The 18,463-nt window shown below is 43.0% G+C and overlaps 1 protein-coding gene across 1 annotated transcript; it reads left to right on the top strand.

The window, feature by feature from the left end:
* Positions 1 to 88: 88 nt before the first annotated feature.
* CDNF (cerebral dopamine neurotrophic factor) lies at positions 89 to 10,502 on the top strand. The gene is made up of 4 exons (XM_032221472.1): positions 89 to 244; positions 3,065 to 3,192; positions 3,809 to 3,950; positions 9,541 to 10,502. Exons 1-4 carry the CDS (start codon positions 136 to 138, stop codon positions 9,717 to 9,719), a joined length of 558 nt encoding a protein of 185 aa, XP_032077363.1. The 5' UTR covers positions 89 to 135; the 3' UTR covers positions 9,720 to 10,502.
* Positions 10,503 to 18,463: the final 7,961 nt, after the last annotated feature.

Here is an 18,463-nt window from a genome sequence, read left to right as displayed (position 1 = left end):
CATCATCTCCGCCTCTTCTTTTCCCAGGCGCCGCGCGGCCAATCAAAAACAAAAGGCCTGGCGTGACGTCACTCCACCTAGCAACCGGGGCAGATTTTGGCTGGTTATTGCAAGGGGGAATCGCCTTTTGCAAGCATGGCCCGTGCAGGGCCGTTGCAGGTCTGCATTTTAGCAGCCCTGCTGGTGGCGGCGCTCTGTTTAAGCCCCGGGGCTAGGCCTTCCGCCTCCGAAGCGCGGTGCGAAGGTGAGGAAAGGGGGCCACATGGGTGTGTGTTGCAACCCGCGTGCAAAATGAGCTCCCTTTTTAGGCTGCTATAATTAGCCTGCTGTGAATTCCAGCATGTCTGGCTTGCATGCAGAATGCACCTTCTGAGACTCTGAGCTGGAAGACCGGCCGTTTTCCTGCAAACTGCCTGGAGTTGTGGACTTTTGCATATATTTTAATTTTCTTTTCTTTTTTTTAAATTAACCTCCCCCCACGAAAACCCTCCGCCGTTGCTTCCTGCACAGTTGCAAATACAGACTGACTCACCTTTGCAGGTGTACTAAGTAAGGTTTTTCAACCTGGGTTACATTTTTAAGATGGTGGACTTCGACTCCCAGAATTCCCCAAATCCACAAGTCTTAAAAAGTTGCCAAGTTTGGACACCCCTGTTCCAGTCAGATAAAGAGATAAGAGAGCGATTTGCAAACATATTTTCTCACTTATGACTGCAGCAACCCCCGGGTCAGGTGATCAAAATCCAGACCCTCAATTTACGACGGTCCTGGGGTCACACAAACCCCTTTTGCAACTTTCTGACAAGTAAAATCAGGTTGACCTATAACAGTCTTTAACAACTGCGGTGATTCGCTTAACGACCCTGGCAAGGAAGGTCATAAAACAGGGCAAAACTCAGCTATCTGTATTGCTTAGCGGCCTAGTGATGACTCATGAAAGTGTCATTACTTCACCTTTAGTTCGGAAAAACATCAAGTTAAGTTACAGGAATGGAGGCAGGTAAGCTGAGGTGACCCTCCCCTCCCAAAGGACATTTAGCTGGTCATCCAGACCAGAAATTAAGTCTGGGTCTCCCTGTTGTATCCTGAGTTTTAAGCGTTCATTTGTGTGTCCTGTAGGTGGCATAAAGCCGCCGTAATGTTACTCGATTAAGGGGTGCAGCCTTGCTTCGAAAATTTGCATTGTGGCGTGTAGGAAACGTCCTGTTCTTCATCAGGAGTCACAGAGCTGCTGGATTTGATTACAGCAAGAATAATGGCTCCAAATGTATATCGCGTTTTTCAACTATTTGGAACGCGGGATCAGATTTCAGCCTCGGATGGCAGGAAATCCAACTGAATATCTAAAATTGTCTCGCAGCACACGCACAAAGCTTGATCTCACTTTGTGGGATGGGTAATAGCAATAAACACTTAGAATCCCTAAGCGCCGCATAACGGGGTGAGCTCCGGTGACTTGTCCCAGGTTCTGCCAACCTAGCAGTTCAAAAGCAGGTAAAAAATGCAAGTAGAAAAATAGGAACCACCTTTGGTGGGAAGGGAACAGCGTTCCGCGCGCCTTCGGCATTGAGTCATGCCGGCCACATGACCACGGAGACGTCTTCAGACAGCGCTGGCTCTTCGGCTTTGCAACGGAGATGAGCACCACCCCCTAGAGTCGGAAACGGCTAGCACATATGCGCAAGGGGAACCTTTACCTTATTGTATTTTACCCTACTTTCATTTTAAATTGTTTGCTCGTTTTATTGGTAATAAAAGGTGTTTGAACCTGTACGTTGATATGGCCTATAGGCTAATTTATATACATACATACATACATATATACATACATAAATATATATATATATATATATATATATATATATATATATATATATATATATATATATATTCGTAGATTTTCACGGGTGTATGTATGCTGGTCTTGTTGTTATTCAGGTCTTTTCCCATGTAAGATTGAGATTGTCTTGGCAACGTTTCAGCGAGGTCACATACATACATACATACATACATACATACATACATATGTATATATATTTGTTTTCGCAGATTTTCAGGGGTGTATGTATGCTGGTCTTGTTATTTGGGTCTTTTCCCATGTAAGATTGAGATTGTCTTGGCAACGTTTCAGCGAGGTCTCATACTTGCATACATACATACATACATCATACATACATACATACGTATATATATTTGTTTTCGCAGATTTTCACGGGTGTAGGTATGCTGGTCTTGTTGTATTCGGGTCTTTTCCCGTGTAAGATTATTAGGGGAAAAGACCCAAATACAAGACTAACATACCTACACCCATGAAAATCTACGAAAACATACATAGACACGCACACATATACACACATATATACATACATATTTTTTTTGCAGGAAATGCCTGCTTAGATTCACCCACAGATCTTCTGAAACTGGTCCAAGTGGAAGGACAGTTTGTGGCAGTTCTAATATTGTGTCAAAGAAAACCCCATGAAAATTAAAGATAGGAAGAACGGCCGCAGGATTTGGGTTTGGCTGTGAAAAAGAAAAGAAGAATTAGAGGGGAGATGACAGCAGTCTTTTCAGTATTTGAGGGGCTGCCCCGAAGAAGAGGGGTCAAATTATTTTCCAAAGCCCCAGAGGGCAGGACAAGAAGCAATGGATGGAAACTCACCCAGGGGAGAATCAACCTGGAATTAGGGAGACGCTTAACCTAACAGTGAGGACAATTAAATCAGTGGAACAGAAGTTGCCTTCAGAAGTTGTGGGGGCCCCATCACTGGAAGTTTTTAAGAAGAGACTTATCTGAAAAAGCATAGGTTCTTCTGTTTGAGCAGGGGGCTGGACTGGAAGACCTCTAAGGTCCCTTCCACCTCTATTCAAGGAAGGAAGAAATCTCAACCTAAAATGAGTTCTGAGTTTTATTTGTAATTTATTTTATTTTATTTTTTATTTTATTTTATGAAATGAATTCTACCCTTCAAGTTGGAAGGTTTTGGTGATCCATTTGTTTAACTTCCACATTTTGTGCATTGTGTGTGTGTGTTTACTTTTTCACTTCTTGTTCTTTTCGCAGTGTGTCAAGATTTCTTGGAAAGGTTTTACAGTTCTTTGAAAGAAAAACACTCTGATTTCTCCATGGCTTCTATAGAGGAGGAATTAATTAAGGCTTGCGTGGAGGCCAAAGGCAAAGAACAACGCTTGGTATGACTTTCCCTTGTCTTCTTGCCACCAGCTCAGCTTAGATAAAAAAAATTGTGTCCTTCAAATACATTTTGAACTCTTAGTAAATTCACTCCCACAAAAGGCCCTGCCTTTTTTTTTACTCCACAATACTACGGAACCAATTTGCAATTTCTTTCTTCCAGAATGCATGTGGGTTTTTTACACACTTTTGTCTGAACTTAAGGCCCCAGTTTTTCTGGTTTTCCTTAATTGTCCCCTATCCAACTACTAATGCCAGTGTTTCTCAACCTTGGCAACTTGAAGATGTCCGGACTTCAACTCCCAGAATCCCCCAGCCAGCATTCGCTGGCTGGGGAATTCTGGGAGTTGAAGTCCGGACATCTTCAAGTTGCCAAGGTTGAGAAACACTGTACTATACACTTGAATTGAATTCTCTTATCCCCACCCCCTTGAATTAATGCAGAGATAATCATCACACATGTTGAGAAACACTGAATGAGACCTTTCATGGTGCAGCTTCTAAGCCCTTGAGATAATTTCCTTCAAAGACCTCCGGCTATGAAAACTCACGAAGGAGAACCAGGGTGCCCTGATCCCTAACCATCAATGTTCGCCTTTGTGTTATTTTTCGTAGTGCTATTACCTGGGAGCCACCGAAGACGCAGCGACCAAGATCCTCACTGAAGTCAGCCGTCCGATGAGTGGACACGTCCCTGTGACCAAAATCTGCGAGAAACTGAAGAAAGTCGATGTTCAGATTTGCGAACTCAAACACGGTATGGATGAAAGCAACAGTCTTAACAGGGTTGGAAGGGACATTGGAGGTCATCTAGTCCAACCCCCCCCCGCCCCGCTCACGTAGGAGTTCGAACTGCCGACCTTTCTGATTGACAAGGTCAGCGTCTTAGCCACTGAGCCACCTAGCCAGGCTAACAAATGGAGGCCAGTTTTAAGCACGTGATGAAGCTCCTTCCACAGTATTTACAACTCGTTTACTAGTCCTGGACATAGCAATAGCAGTTAGACTTATATACCGCTTCATAGGGCTTTCAGCCCTCTCTAAGCAGTTTACAGAGTCAGCATATCGCCCCCACAGTCTGGGTCCTCATTTCACCCACCTCGGAAGGATGGAAGGCTGAGTCAACCTTGAGCCGGTGAGATTAGAACCGCTGAACTGCAGATAACAGTCAGCTGAAGTGGCCTTCAGTACTGCACCCTAACCACTGCGCCACCTCGGCTCTTGATAGATAGATAGATAGATAGATAGATAGATAGATAGATAGATAGATAGATAGATAGATAGATAGATAGCAATAGCAATAGCAATAGCAATAGCAATAGCAATAGCAATAGCAATAGCAGTTAGACTTATAAACCGCTTCATAGGGCTTTCAGCCCTCTCTAAGCGGTTTACAGAGTCAGCATATCACCCCCAACAACAATCCGGGTCCTCATTTTACCCACCTCGGAAAGATGGAAGGCTGAGTCAACCTTGAGCCGGTGAGATTAGAACCGCTGAACTGCAGATAACAGTCAGCTGAAGTGGCCTTCAGTACTGCACCCTAACCACTGCGCCACCTCGGCTCTTAGATAGATAGATAGATAGATAGATAGATAGATAGATAGATAGATAGATAGATGATAGATAGATAGATAGATAGATAGATAGATAGATAGATAGATAGATAGATAGCAATAGCAATAGCAGTTAGACTTATATACCGCTTCCTAGGGCTTTCAGCCCTCTCTAAGCGGTTTACAGAGTCAGCATATCGCCCCCAACAACAATCCGGGTCCTCATTTCACCCACCTCGGAAGGATGGAAGGCTGAGTCAACCTTGAGGCACTGATAATCCTGATTTACTAAAGGCGTGGGCTGTAACACAGAGAATCACCCTGTAATCACTTTTTGCCCTTTCAGACGTGAGCCTAGAGCAGGGGCCTCCAACCGTGGGAACGTTAAGCCTGGCAGACTTCAACTCCCAATAATTATAAGTGTGAAAAACAGTCATAAGTCACTTTTTTTCAGTGCCGTTGTAACTTTGAACTGTCACTAACTGTTGTAAGTTAAGGACTACCTATATTCAAACATTACATAGCCAAGGTATCTTTTAAAGTGCATTTGGGGCCTATGTCCATGGGGATGCCTCGTCCTCCAGGTCACGGTTATCCCAAAGGTGTTTTTTTCAAAAGGCAACTGGACTTTTTTTAGTTTTTCCTTGAAGACGTTTCGCTTCTCTTCCACGAAGCTTCTTCAGTTCTAACCGAACTGAACTCAGAATTGAAGAAGCTTCTTGGATGAGAAGCGAAATGACTTCAAGGAACAGTCCAGCTGCCTTTTGAAAAAAGCACCATTGGTGCACCGATGCACCAATTGCTTTGCTGGCTGAGGAATTCTGGGAGTTGAAGTCCACCAGGCTTAAAGGGGCTGTGGTTGGAGACCCCTAGCCTAGAGGACAGCCAGCCAATCAGCGCCGAGAGGGATCTTCTGAAAGCAGTCAACACGTTGACCTCAAGCACTTGATCAATGCTCCACCTGATTTTTTTTAAATCTGTGTCACATCGAAAAGCTTGTCCTATAAAGATAACTCTGTCTTGGTGCCGTTCAATAAGATACTTTAAACACCAACAAGACGGTTGAGCCATTAATAAGTAACAATAAGTCCTTGACTTATAACCACAATTGAGCACATCCTTCCCCGTTGCTAAGGGAAACCTTTGTGAAGTGAATTTTGCCCTGCCCTCCCTTGTGATTGCAAAGGTGCCATGAAGGCATTTGTAAGATTGTGATTGTGGAAGAAACAACAGTGCCACACATACAACATTGTCCGGAAGGTTTCTCTGTCTGCCGTCAAGTCTCCAACCACCTGTATGTAGGGCACCTGCCTTGCACAGGTAATGCTTGGCTTACGATAGTTCATTTAGTGGCAGTTTTACAAAGCTCAAAGCCAGATTCACTTAATGACGGTGTGACTAACTTAACAACTGCAGCGATTCACTTAACCGCTGGGGCAAAATTCGTAAAATTGGCACAAAATTCTTTTAACAAATGTTTTACTTAGCAACAGAAATTTTGGACTCGATTGGGATTGCAGGTAAAGGACTTCTGTTTCCTTTAGAAGTGTACTATTTTTTTTTAAAGATAACTTTAGCTTTATACGTTTTAACCGTGTGTGTGTGTGTCTGTGTGTTTTTGTGAGTTTTGTGAGAGAGCGATGGAAAGAGAGAGGGAGAAGAGAAAGAGAGAGAAGAGAGGGAGAAAGGGGAAAGAAAGAGGGAGAGAAAGAGAGGGAAAAGAGAAAGAAAGCGATGGAAAGGGAGAGAAAAGGAAGAGATGGAAAGAGGGAGAAAGAAAGGGAGAGGAAGAGAGAGAGAGAAAAGATGGAAAGAGAGAGGGAGAGGAAGAAAGAGAGAGAAAGAGAGGGAGAAAGGGGAAAGAAAGAGGGAGAGGAAGAGAGGGAAAAGAGAAAGAAAGCGATGGAAAGGGAGAGAAAAGGAAGAGATGGAAAGAGGGAGAAAGAAAGGGAGAGGAAGAGAGAGAGAAAAGATGGAAAGAGAGAGGGAGAGGAAGAAAGAGAGAGAAAGAGGGAGAAAGGGGAAAGAAAGAGGGAGAGAAAGAGGGAAAAGAGAAAGAAAGTGATGGAGAGTGAGAGAAAAGAAAGAGATGGAAATGGAGAGAAAAGGAAGAGATGGAAAGAGGGAGAAAGAAAGGGAGAGGAAGAGAGAGAGAGAAAAGATGGAAAGAGAGAGGGAGAGGAAGAAAGAGAGAGAAAGAGGGAGAAAGGAGAAAGAAAGAGGGAGAGAAAGAGAGGGAAAAGAGAAAGAAAGCGATGGAAAGGGAGAGAAAAGGAAGAGATGGAAAGAGGGAGAAAGAAAGGGAGAGGAAGAGAGAGAGAGAAAAGATGGAAAGAGAGAGGGAGAGGAAGAAAGAGAGAGAAAGAGAGGGAGAAAGGGGAAAGAAAGAGGGAGAGGAAGAGAGGGAAAAGAGAAAGAAAGCGATGGAAAGGGAGAGAAAAGGAAGAGATGGAAAGAGGGAGAAAGAAAGGGAGAGGAAGAGAGAGAGAAAAGATGGAAAGAGAGAGGGAGAGGAAGAAAGAGAGAGAAAGAGGGAGAAAGGGGAAAGAAAGAGGGAGAGAAAGAGGGAAAAGAGAAAGAAAGTGATGGAGAGTGAGAGAAAAGAAAGAGATGGAAATGGAGAGAAAAGGAAGAGATGGAAAGAGGGAGAAAGAAAGGGAGAGGAAGAGAGAGAGAAAAGATGGAAAGAGAGAGGGAGAGGAAGAAAGAGAGAGAAAGAGGGAGAAAGGAGAAAGAAAGAGGGAGAGAAAGAGAGGGAAAAGAGAAAGAAAGAGATGGAGAGTGAGAGAAAAGGAAGAGATGGAAAGAGGGAGAAAGAAAGGGAGAGGAAGAGAGAGAGAAAAGATGGAAAGAGAGAGAGAAGGTAGTGGTTCTACTTATTGTATTAGCAAAATTCTAAACATCTGTACACAGGCCTGTCCAAATATTATCCGTGCCCACATGTTCAGCCCAGAAATATAAACCTAAAGGAACTATGAGAAGGGAATGCAAGACTCCTTGAGTTGGTCTAAAGTTTTCCACAGGATTTGGCATTTTCCACTAAGAAGGGTAACCCAACTGCATGGAGAAAAGAAAAGGAGAATGAGAACAATTTGTGAGGCTGTGTGTGTGTGTCTGTGTATAGAGTCACGTTATTAATTATTTCCACGTGAGGAGACACCACACCACTTGAGGCTTTTTGCATTCAAAACCTAAGACGTGGAATGATCCAAGGAGAAACGTTTGGGAAGATGTGAGCTACTCAAAGCAACTTTCTTCTCCATGATGCTAAAAGATCCATGTACAAAAAGAATGAGGAGTTCTGCCAATGAATTGAGAAAACAGCTTCCCTGTGGCATCTTCTAGTTGACCATAGGGAGGTCACAAACATCTTACAATTCCTTTTGTTTCTCCTCCAACCATTCCATCAGGTTGTCAGTGAGGTGACCTCTGGGAGGGAGGGAGGGAGGGAAGGAGGGATCGCTTCAGGCTCATGATCCCCCACCCTTCCGTCCACTTCCTGGGTGTGGTGTGGGGCCATCCCTGGAATGGGGAGAAGGTCTGAATTCCCCGAAGGTTGAGAAATCACCATGGAAGGTGGCTCTGTTGCTATGAGGCCTTGTGATCTTCTCTGGACGTTTCACTGTTTCTGCAGCCTTCAGAATAACAAAGTTAGAAGGGACCTTGGAGGTCTTCCAGTCTAACCCCTTGCTCAAGCAGGATATCATTTCAAGCAAATGGTTGTCCAACATCTTCTTAAAAGCTTCCAGTGTTGGGGCATTCACAACTTCTGGAGGCAACTTCTGTTCCACTGATTAATTATTCTAACTGTCTGGAAATTCCTCCTCAGTTCTAAGTTGCTTCTCTCCTTGATTAGTTTCCACCCATTGCTTCTTGTTCTACCCTCAGGTGCTTTGGAGAATAGCTTGACTCCCTCTTCTTTGGGGCAGCCCCTGAGATATTGGAAGACTGCTATCATGTCTCCCCTGGTCCTTCTTTTCATTAAACTAGACACACCCAGTTCCTGCAACCGTTCTTCATATGTTTTATCCTCCAGTCCCCTGATCCTCTTTCCTGCCCTTCTCTGCACTCTTTCTAGAGTCTCCACATCTTTTTGTCTGGTCTTCTGGTTCTTTAGAGAATAGGTTGACCCTCTCTTCTTTGTGGCAGCCCCTCAAATATTGTTGCCCCTTTTCATCAGACTAGACATATCCAATTCCTGAAGCCGTTCTTCATACTTTTTAGGCTCATCATAGCAAGTTGGTTTGGTGTGTCTGTGTATGTGTGTGTGTGTGTGTGTGTTGCATTTGTGCTGATAAATAAATAAAGGGAGACTAGTATAGATCTATTTCAAGCTATTTAGCTCTCATCGAACCTGGGCTGTATTACATATCAGGCAGTTAATACAGCCCAGGTTCGATTCCCAGTAAGGGTATGGCTAGCTGATGAGAGCTAAATAGCTTGAAATAGATCTATATTCGTCTCCCTTTATTTATTTATCAGCACAAATGCAAGACAAATGTAACAAAGACAACAGTAAAAATATTGGGTTTCTGTCGTGATGGTCTCTTGTGACGAGCCGATAGACAGAGAAAGGAAGCAGTAGGCCTCCTCCCATATTTTGGCATACCAGGGGTTGTGACACAATACATACATACATGCATGCATACATACATACATACATACATATATATACACAAACATATATGCATATATACATATACATACATACATACATACATACGTTTGTGTGTGTGTGTGTGTGTGTGTGTGTGTTGGTAGATATCTGACTTGGCTTATGTGCTTTTACAGAAAGGCAACTGGATTTAACTTCGGTCGACCTATCCAAGATGAGAGTGGCGGAGCTGAAGAAGATCCTGGATAGCTGGGGAGAAGTTTGCAGGGCGTGTGCTGAAAAGACCGATTTTGTGAACCTGATTAAAGAGGTTGCTCCCAACCACGCAGCTCCTCCGGCTAAAACTGACCTCTGAGGGATGACGCTTCCCCTCAACGCTTCCCACACGGCCCTTAAGCCCTTAAACTTCCGAAGAAACTGCTACCAGAACTGCATGGATCTCGAGGGCTTCTGCAAGGAAAAGCACAGAAAGAAAATAGTAGAATCCTTTGCAGTTGGATGAACTGACTCGAAGAACGGAGGAAGACTGCGGGAGGAGGGCAGGGGAGGTCAAAGTAAGAAATGCTTTCTCCAGGTTTCAATCCTGCCTCCACCTTGGGCAGGGGATCTCTTTGGATCTCAGATGGGTGGGGGCCCCTACTTATTTTTTTTCTCCACCCATCCCTGCCTGGAAATGCTGATCTTGAGGTGTGTGTGTGTGTGTGTGTGTCAGAGGGCACATTGCAATGCAAATCCCCTTCTATGCAGGTGTTGACATCACCTGCATGAAGGGTGGAGCTTCCATGGTGCCCCTCCATCTGGCCAGGATTGTCTCTTCCCATCAGGTACCCCTGCCAGGACAAGAAACGCCACCTGCTTTGCCTTCCATGGGAATGTCCTTTGTGTACCGAGGGGGGCGGGGGGGGGGGAGCAGTCATCACCACCACGTAAGAGTCCCTTGGACTGGAAGGGGAAACTCGACAGAATCTTTTATTAGTTTCTCCCTGCTTCAAAGAGAGAGGGGGAAGAGAGAGAGAAAGATGATAGAGGTGACAGACAGACAGACAGACATATAGATGGATGGATGATAGGTAGATGATCGGCAGATAGAGGGAGAAATAGAGGATAGGTATATGATAGATACAGGATACAGTATAGATAGATAGATAGATAGATAGATAGATAGATAGATAGATAGATAGATAGATAGATAAGCAGAAAGAAAGAAAGCAAGAAAGAAGTAAGGAAAGAAAGAAAGAAAGAAAGAAAGAAAGATAGATAGATAGATAGATAGATAGATAGATAGATAGATAGATAGATAGATAGATAGATGATAGATAGCTGGGTAGATAGATAGATAGATAGATAGATAGATAGATAGATAGATAGATAGATAGATAGATAAGCAGAAAGAAAGAAAGCAAGAAAGAAGTAAGGAAAGAAAGAAAGAAAGATAGATAGATAGATAGATAGATAGATAGATAGATAGATAGATAGATAGCAGAAAGTGGATAGGCAGATAGAAGACACATGATAGAGAAATAGATGATAGATAGATAGATAGATAGATAGATAGATAGATAGATAGATAGATAGATGATAGAGATAATAGAGGATAGGCAGAAAGAAAGAAAGAAAGGAAAGAAAGAAAGAAGGAAGGAAATAAGAAAAGGATAGCAGAGAGGATAGGCAGATAGAAGGCACATGATAGAGAAATAGATGATAGACAGATAGAGAAATAATAGAGGATAGGCAGAAAGAAAGAAAGAAGTAAGGAAAGAAAAGAAACAGGATAGGCAGATAAAAGACACATGATAGAGAAATAGATAGAGATAGAAAGAAGGAAAGAAAGAAAGAAAGAAAAATAGAAATGATAGAAGATAGGCAGAAAGAAAGAGGAAAAAAGGAAAGAAAGAATGAGAAAGAAAGAAAGAAATAGATATCGGAGAGAGGATAGGCACATAGAGGATAGACAGGCATGATGGAGAAATAGAGATGATGGATAGATGTGTGTGTCTGTGTGGGAGGGAGGGAGAAGGAAGGAGATGGCCAACATTTCACCTTTCAACTGCTGACTCGGTCAAAAGAGGAAAACAGTTTGGATCCATCCAACCTTCTGGGCCGGCAGCCAAGCTGCTCCCTGAGAAACAGCCATTGAAGGCGAAAAGCAGGGAGGGGATTGTGAGTTTCTTCAAATCTTTGCCATTGAACATCATCCAAGTTTCCCAGGTCTATGAAACCTAGTTCAGAAGGGGAGTTTCTTTATTTAACCCTGTGGATTCATCAGCCAATGAAAGAAAAAGCAGCCGTAACATTTGCAAAGACATTGCAGGAAGAAACCTGGGTCAAAGTGGGTTGGTTGATGGATTTGGATTTGCTAACCCTGTTTTAAAGGCTTGAATAAATTGTCTGGGTGCTTCTGGTGTTCTTCAGCTGTTCAAATGGAAATATTAAAATGTCCTCGAGAAAAATCACCTCGGCCGAGAGTCATTTCTCAACCCTCTGACAATCCTGGGGGAAGTAACAATGGGTAAGTTTACTTGCTGTAGCCCGAAGTCAGGGATAGTTGACCTGGGCTTTTATGAAAAGTTCATCGTTCTCCGAGAGACGGAGAGCGGTTTCAAAATCAACCGAAGAAGACGTGGGAGAAATAGGACAGCTGCTAAGGTGGCGCAGTGGTTAAATGCAGCACTGCAGGCTACTGCTAGATCAGCAGGTCAGCGGTTCAAATCTCACCGGCTCAAGGTTGACTCAGCCTTCCATCCTTCCGAGGTGGGTAAAATGAGGACCCAGATTGTTGGGGGCAATATGCTGACTCTCTGTAAACCGCTTAGAGAGGCCTGAAAGGCCTATGAAGCAGTATATAAGTCTACTGCTATTGCTATTGCTAAAATCCCATCTTGGGAGAACCTCAATCTAAGAAGTTCCGCTTGTGATTTGCCAACTGGGGAGAGAAAAAACCTGCGTGCACCTGCAGCTTTCTCAGGTGTTGAGCAGATCGTGAAAATGGAAGGAAGAACCTCCACCAAAAGAAAGTGACGTCCGTCCACGTTGCAATAAACTTGTCACGGGTTGTGTTGTGTTGGGCCTTCGGAAGAAAGGAGGGCAACGAGAAGGCCCTGGCGATGCTATTGTCATGTTGTCAAAGATAGACAAGCCTTTGTTGTTTGTTTCTGCCACTCCAGCCATGTAACTTGAGACTCCAGGTAAGCCATACCTGCTCAGGTAGCATCTGTTTGGCTGCGGATTGTCACCTGAGCTTGCTGGCGAGATGGCCCCTTTCTGAAATCTCCCCGTTCTGCACCTCCCTCCTGAACCTTTTCCATGGTCCTGGTGCTTCTTCTACCCAAGGGAGCCATGCCACACGGGCCGTTGAATTCTGTGACTCTTCACCCGCCATTCCCGACGCAATGAAATCTCCTGGATCTCAGGTCATGGAAGAGTTATGGTGGACACCTCCTCAGCTGCCTCCAGGTCTTCCTTCTAGAGCCATTTTAGGATTGTTAAGCTCCTGAGAAGGATCCCGGTGTTGCTATGGGATAAAAACTGCGGTCTCCCGGCGTTCGAGATGCATCCGTTTCCTTGCTCGACACTGCTCAGCTGCTTCGGCAGTGTGACAGAAAGCGCACCTGTCAATCAAGGCCAGCCCAACTGCCTAACCCATGAAGAGCAACCGAAGTGGGATCCAGAGGTCGCCGTCTGTGGCCAGCCACTACCTTCCAGGTACACTTTGAGGCTCCACAGAGATGCACCTGCAGACGAAGTCTCCAGGCCCAGCCATTGCGCGGAGGGACGCAACACTGCAAATCACAATGCCAGCAGGCGTGTTGGGGTCCCACCCGTGGCTGTTATGCCTCTGCATTCACCTCTGTTCCCTGGGGAAACCTTGGGACGTGACCCAACTGCGGCCCTTACACAAATCCCGAGACCCTCCATCATCCAAGTGCCAAAGGTAAGTGTCTCTTCTCTTCCCCCCAGGTAGCTCACGCTGAGGGTTGCCAGGCAGGTTCTGACTTTTTTTATTTCTTAACTTTTTTCTTTCTCCAAAATACTTTTTTTATTTTCCATTTTCATAACATATAAATCATATGTATACTATTACATAGCCAGTATCATATTGTATTAAGTAGTAATTACATCAGTTCCTCTTGCCATCAACTCCCAGAAAGATAAAAACCCATTATTGGCTCTTCTGCTCTCCATACACCTCTTTCTTCTACCTCTCTCCTACCTCCTTTCCTCCCTCCATCATCCTTTCCTACTCTACTTCCCCTTCCTTTCTCCTTCTCCTCTCTCTTCATTCCACTCCTCCTTATCCTCCTCATCTTCCCCCCTTACCCTCTCTCCTATCCCTCTCTTCCTATCTTCTCTGTTTCCCACTCTTCCTCTCTCCTATCCCTCTCTTCCCATCTTTCTTCTCCCTTCTGTTTCCCACTCTTCCTCTCATTGGTGTATTTCCGCTTCTGAGCAAACTCCATTCTATGTTGATGGTATTTATGCTTCCATATCAATATACTTAACATATCTTAGTTTTAAAGAAAAAATAAGAGAAGACAGTATACACGTGCAATCATATTACTTTAGAATCTAACACCCCTCGTCAAGCCTAATATACAAAAAAATTCCCAAAGGTAAGTGCATCTTCTCTTCCCCTAGGTAACTCATGCTGAGGGTTGCCAGGCAGATTCTGACTTTTGATGCACCTCGTGTTTTTCTGAGGGACGGAACAAAAATTGGAACAGGGGGGGGCAGAAATAAAATTCTGACCCTTCAACTAAATAGCTCGAGAGGATGATTTTTAAATTTGAAACTTTATCATCCCCTCCAGACAAAAAAAAAAAGAAAACATAAATTTAACATTAAAAAAAAACATAGGTCAATCCTCAGTCATGGGGGATAAACATTGCTGTGACATTCCAACGATTACCCACATCGGCCACCTAAGAATGATGCTATAAATGCTTCTGTATCAAAGCCATAGTTTATGAATATGATTGTTTTTGGGTGACATCATTATATAAACAGGCAAAAGGCAATTATTAGGTAGGAATAAATGCATCCCATGTTCCCTTGCTATGTTGTAGGAGAAGCTGAGAGTTTTCCAACACCCAGAAAAGCTAATGAATGCTTTGATATATAATGGCTATAAAATGCTTTCCTTCAGAGCCTTTATTTAAAGCAGATTACAGAGCTGTGGCACCATAAAAGGAATGGTTGCTACTTGGTGATGTTCAGATCAGGTGGGAAATGCAAGCAAGATACTACACTAGAAATGTCTGAACTGTCTATGGCAGTGTTTCTCAACCTTGGCGACTTTAAGTCTAGCATAGCTGGCTGGGGAATTCTGGGAGTTGAAGTCCACAGGACTTAAAGTCGCCAAGGTTGAGAAACACTGGTCTGTGGAGATTCTCAGTCATCCAGGAGAATTCATTTGCCCCAGGATAAACAATTCATGCACTTGTCTCAAAGGTGCTTTTTCAAAAGGCAATTAGTCTTCCTTTGTTTTTCCTTGAAGACGTTTCCCTTCTCATCCCAGGAGCTTCTTCAGTTCTGAGTTGATCTGAACTGAACTGAAGAACTGAGGAAGCTTCTGGGACGAGAAGCGAAACCTCTTCAAGGAAAAACAAAGGAAGAGTAATTGCCTTTTGAAAAAGCACCTTTGGGACAAGTGCATGAATTGTTTATTGTGAGGTAAATTAATTCTCATGGGTTTAGATTTCATTCCTTTGTATAGTTCAACTTGCCTTCTACTTTTCCTGCTAAACAGCTGTCCTTGGCTTTTCTTAAAAAAGCAAATCAAAAGATGGATACTTCAGATAATCCTCTCCAATGAAATTAAGAAGAATATCCACAGGGTATGTTTATAAAAGTCAATATATATGAATTCCATCAAGGGCATCAAAGCTCTTTATGTACATCACTAATGGAAAAATAATAATTTGACCCAGTCGTGCATTAGTTTTAAAGATCTCTGGAAAAGAAATGGACAAAACAGATATTTATAGGAAAAAGCACAGTTTTCTCCCCTTCTTGATTTAGTTAGCAGTATGAATGGAGAAGAATTTATTTAATTCACATCCAAAAACGGTCTATCTATTTTCCATTTTTCAATCCAAGTCATCAGCTGAAATTTAAACAGCATTTGAAATCCACTAGTTCTTTGAACTTTGCAATTAAAAACTTCCCAATAAGAAGGAAGTTCCCTAATTTCTATAGATATAAATATTTGTGTGTCTATATATATTCTAAATATCTATAAAATATATAGAGAATTTTTTTTAAAAAACTATGCAATTGGGCAAAATTGCAAATAAAAATAAAATAAAATAAATAAATAAAATAAAAATGCACCAATGAGGCAGATTTGTTCTAAACCCGGACAAGTAATAGCATGACCTTTTTTTAAAAAATTCTCAAACTGAACTTTGACATATGTGCAAAAAGTTGGAAACTCCTTATTTTGAGGTTTTAAATTATAGACCGAGTACCAGCCAAACCAGTTAATCTGCGTTCGGGATGTTTAATGTTGCAAACGAAGTCTGAATGAGATTTTTAACAATCTAGAACAAGGAGAATACGCTCCCCATAGCTGCCTCTTGAATTATCTAATAAGCAAGAAGATTAAGTGTCGTTTTAATAATGTCGGCAAATTAATAGTGTTTTTCCCTTCAGCTTCTATTCTGCACTCTCATGAATATATTCCGCTGTATTTCCATTAATGTAACAGGCACTTCATTCTCAGTTTTCCAGTGATCTTAACACTCAAATATGCAAACTAACTTCACTCCAGGGTGTGAACAGATGCTCTGGAAATCTTGTGCAGATAATTTGGTCTGACTGTGGTGGTGCATTCACATCCGTGTGCATGCAGCCACGTCTGAATGATACAACTGCCCAGAGAGGAAACCAATATTATTATGGAACTTATGGATTTTTCTTCATTCAGTGCAGACTTCCCACTCGATTCTGTGTCCGTGTTATGCTAAGAATGCTTATTGTCTGCGTGCATTAAATATTCCCTTTGCCAATTAGGCAGTAATGTGGTACTGATTTTATGTGCATATTAAATGAACCGCAGGAAACACTCGAAATCCCACACAAATGAAATCCCAACGGAGAAGCTGTTTCCTCTTTAAAGAGGGGAAAGGGGGGGGGAAGAAACATCCAAGCCTAACCTTGCAAAATGTTATTTGTTTGGACTTTAAGCTTCGCATCATTTCAGGAAGTCGGCCCGCTATCCTTGCAGACAAGGGATTCTAAAAATTGAAGATATGGACACAGCCTCACACTCCTCCTTTTTAACCTGGGTCGTCATGACATCAAAACGGACAGGGCTGTGATCAAATAGTTGTCATCTCCCCTTCTTGACTTCTTTTTTTGGAATCCTCTCCCTGCTAAACAGGAGGATAGATCCCGCAACAAATAGGGGGGGGGGAAATATGGAGGGAGAACTTGGAAATACGCCTAACAATATATATTTAGCAATAGTTAGAGCAATAGTTAGACTTCTATACCGCTTCATAGGGCTTTCAGCCCTCTCTAAGCGGTTTACAGAGTCAGCATATCGCCCCCAACAACAATCCGGGTCCTCATTTCACCCACCTCGGAAGGATGGAAGGCTGAGTCAACCTTGAGCCTGGTGGGATTTGAACAGCCAAACTGCTGAACTGCAGTCAGCTGAAGTAGCCTGCAATGCTGCATTTAACCACTGCGCCACCTCGGCTCTTATAATTTAAAATTATAACACGGGACTTTAAAAAGTATGGGCGCTTAATGATGTATAACTATGTAATAGTGTTATCTGGATAGCGGGAAACCTGAACCGGCTCACACTTCGGCCAAAAAAGTGGGGGGTTTTTTTGGGGGGGGGGAGGAATAAATGGAACCTGTATATAAGTGTACCTTTAAAAGGAGAAGGTATGTAAAATTAGTAATGTGGAAAACATTTCCTGGAATATAATTATTAATGCCACTAATATTAAATGGAGCTTGCTCAGATGCTGAAAGACACCATGCAAATTCGATAGCGGAAAGGAGGAAAGAGAGAGAGAGGAGACAGGAGAGAGGGAAGCAGAAGGGAGGAAAAGAGAAGGAGAGAGGGAAGGTGTGGAAAGAGAGGAAGGAGAGGGAGAGAGAAGGGAGGGGGCAGAGGGAAGAAAGGAGGTAGGGAGGAGGAGAGAGGGAGAGGAGACAGGAGAGAGGGAAGCAGAAGGGAAGAAAAGAGAAGGAGAGAGGGAAGGTGTGGAAAGAGGGGAGAGGAGAGGGAGAGAGCAAGGGGGAAGTAGAAAAGAGAGGGGTGGCAGAGGGAAGAAAGGTGGTAGGGAGAGGGGAAAGGTTGAAGATGAGACAGACTATAATAGGGTGCATGGAAAGCAGAAGAGCAAATGAAATGGTTTCAAGGTAAGAGAAATTGATATAATATTAAATGATTTTATTTTTAAAAAAATACTTGTTATGTAATGGTATACTTTGGATTATACGTATGTTAAAAAATAAAAAATAAAAAACGTTAAAAACAAAAAACAAATAGAAAGGAGATGGGAGAATAGGGAACGAATCCAAAAGATAGACGGAAAATCTGTGCATGGCTTTTCCACCTTAAGCTGACAAAATCATTTTTTCCTCTTCCGCGTTTCTCTTTTTCTGTTTCGATCACAATTGACCGATGTTCTGTTTTATTTATTTCACGGTAGAAATGGAGGTTGACGCTTGGCTGGCGTGCCTGGCAACAGATCAATGATAGGCAGTGCTCGACTTACGACGGCAACTGAGAGCCTAAAACCTCTGCTGCTAAGCGAGACATTTGTTAAGTGGGTTTTGTCCCAATTTTACGGCCTTTCTTGCCGTGGTTGTTAAGTGAATCACCCCAGTTCTTAAGTTAGTAACCTGGTTGTTAAGTGAATCCGGCTTCCCCATCGACTTTATTTCTCAGAAGGTCGCAAAACGGGATCAGGGGATCCCTGGGGACACTGCAAACCGTCATAAACAGGAATCAGTTGGCAAACGTCTGAATTTTAACGATAGGAATGCTGTAATGGTTGTTAAGTGTGAAAAAACGATCCCAAGTCTCTTTTTTTCAGTGCTGTTGTAACTTGGAACGGTGATTAAATGGACTGTGAA

This window comes from Thamnophis elegans, chromosome 7, assembly GCF_009769535.1.
Source record: "Thamnophis elegans isolate rThaEle1 chromosome 7, rThaEle1.pri, whole genome shotgun sequence".
NCBI classification, from domain to species: Eukaryota; Metazoa; Chordata; class Lepidosauria; order Squamata; family Colubridae; genus Thamnophis; species Thamnophis elegans.
This window is presented reverse-complemented; position numbering and strand designations above follow the sequence as displayed.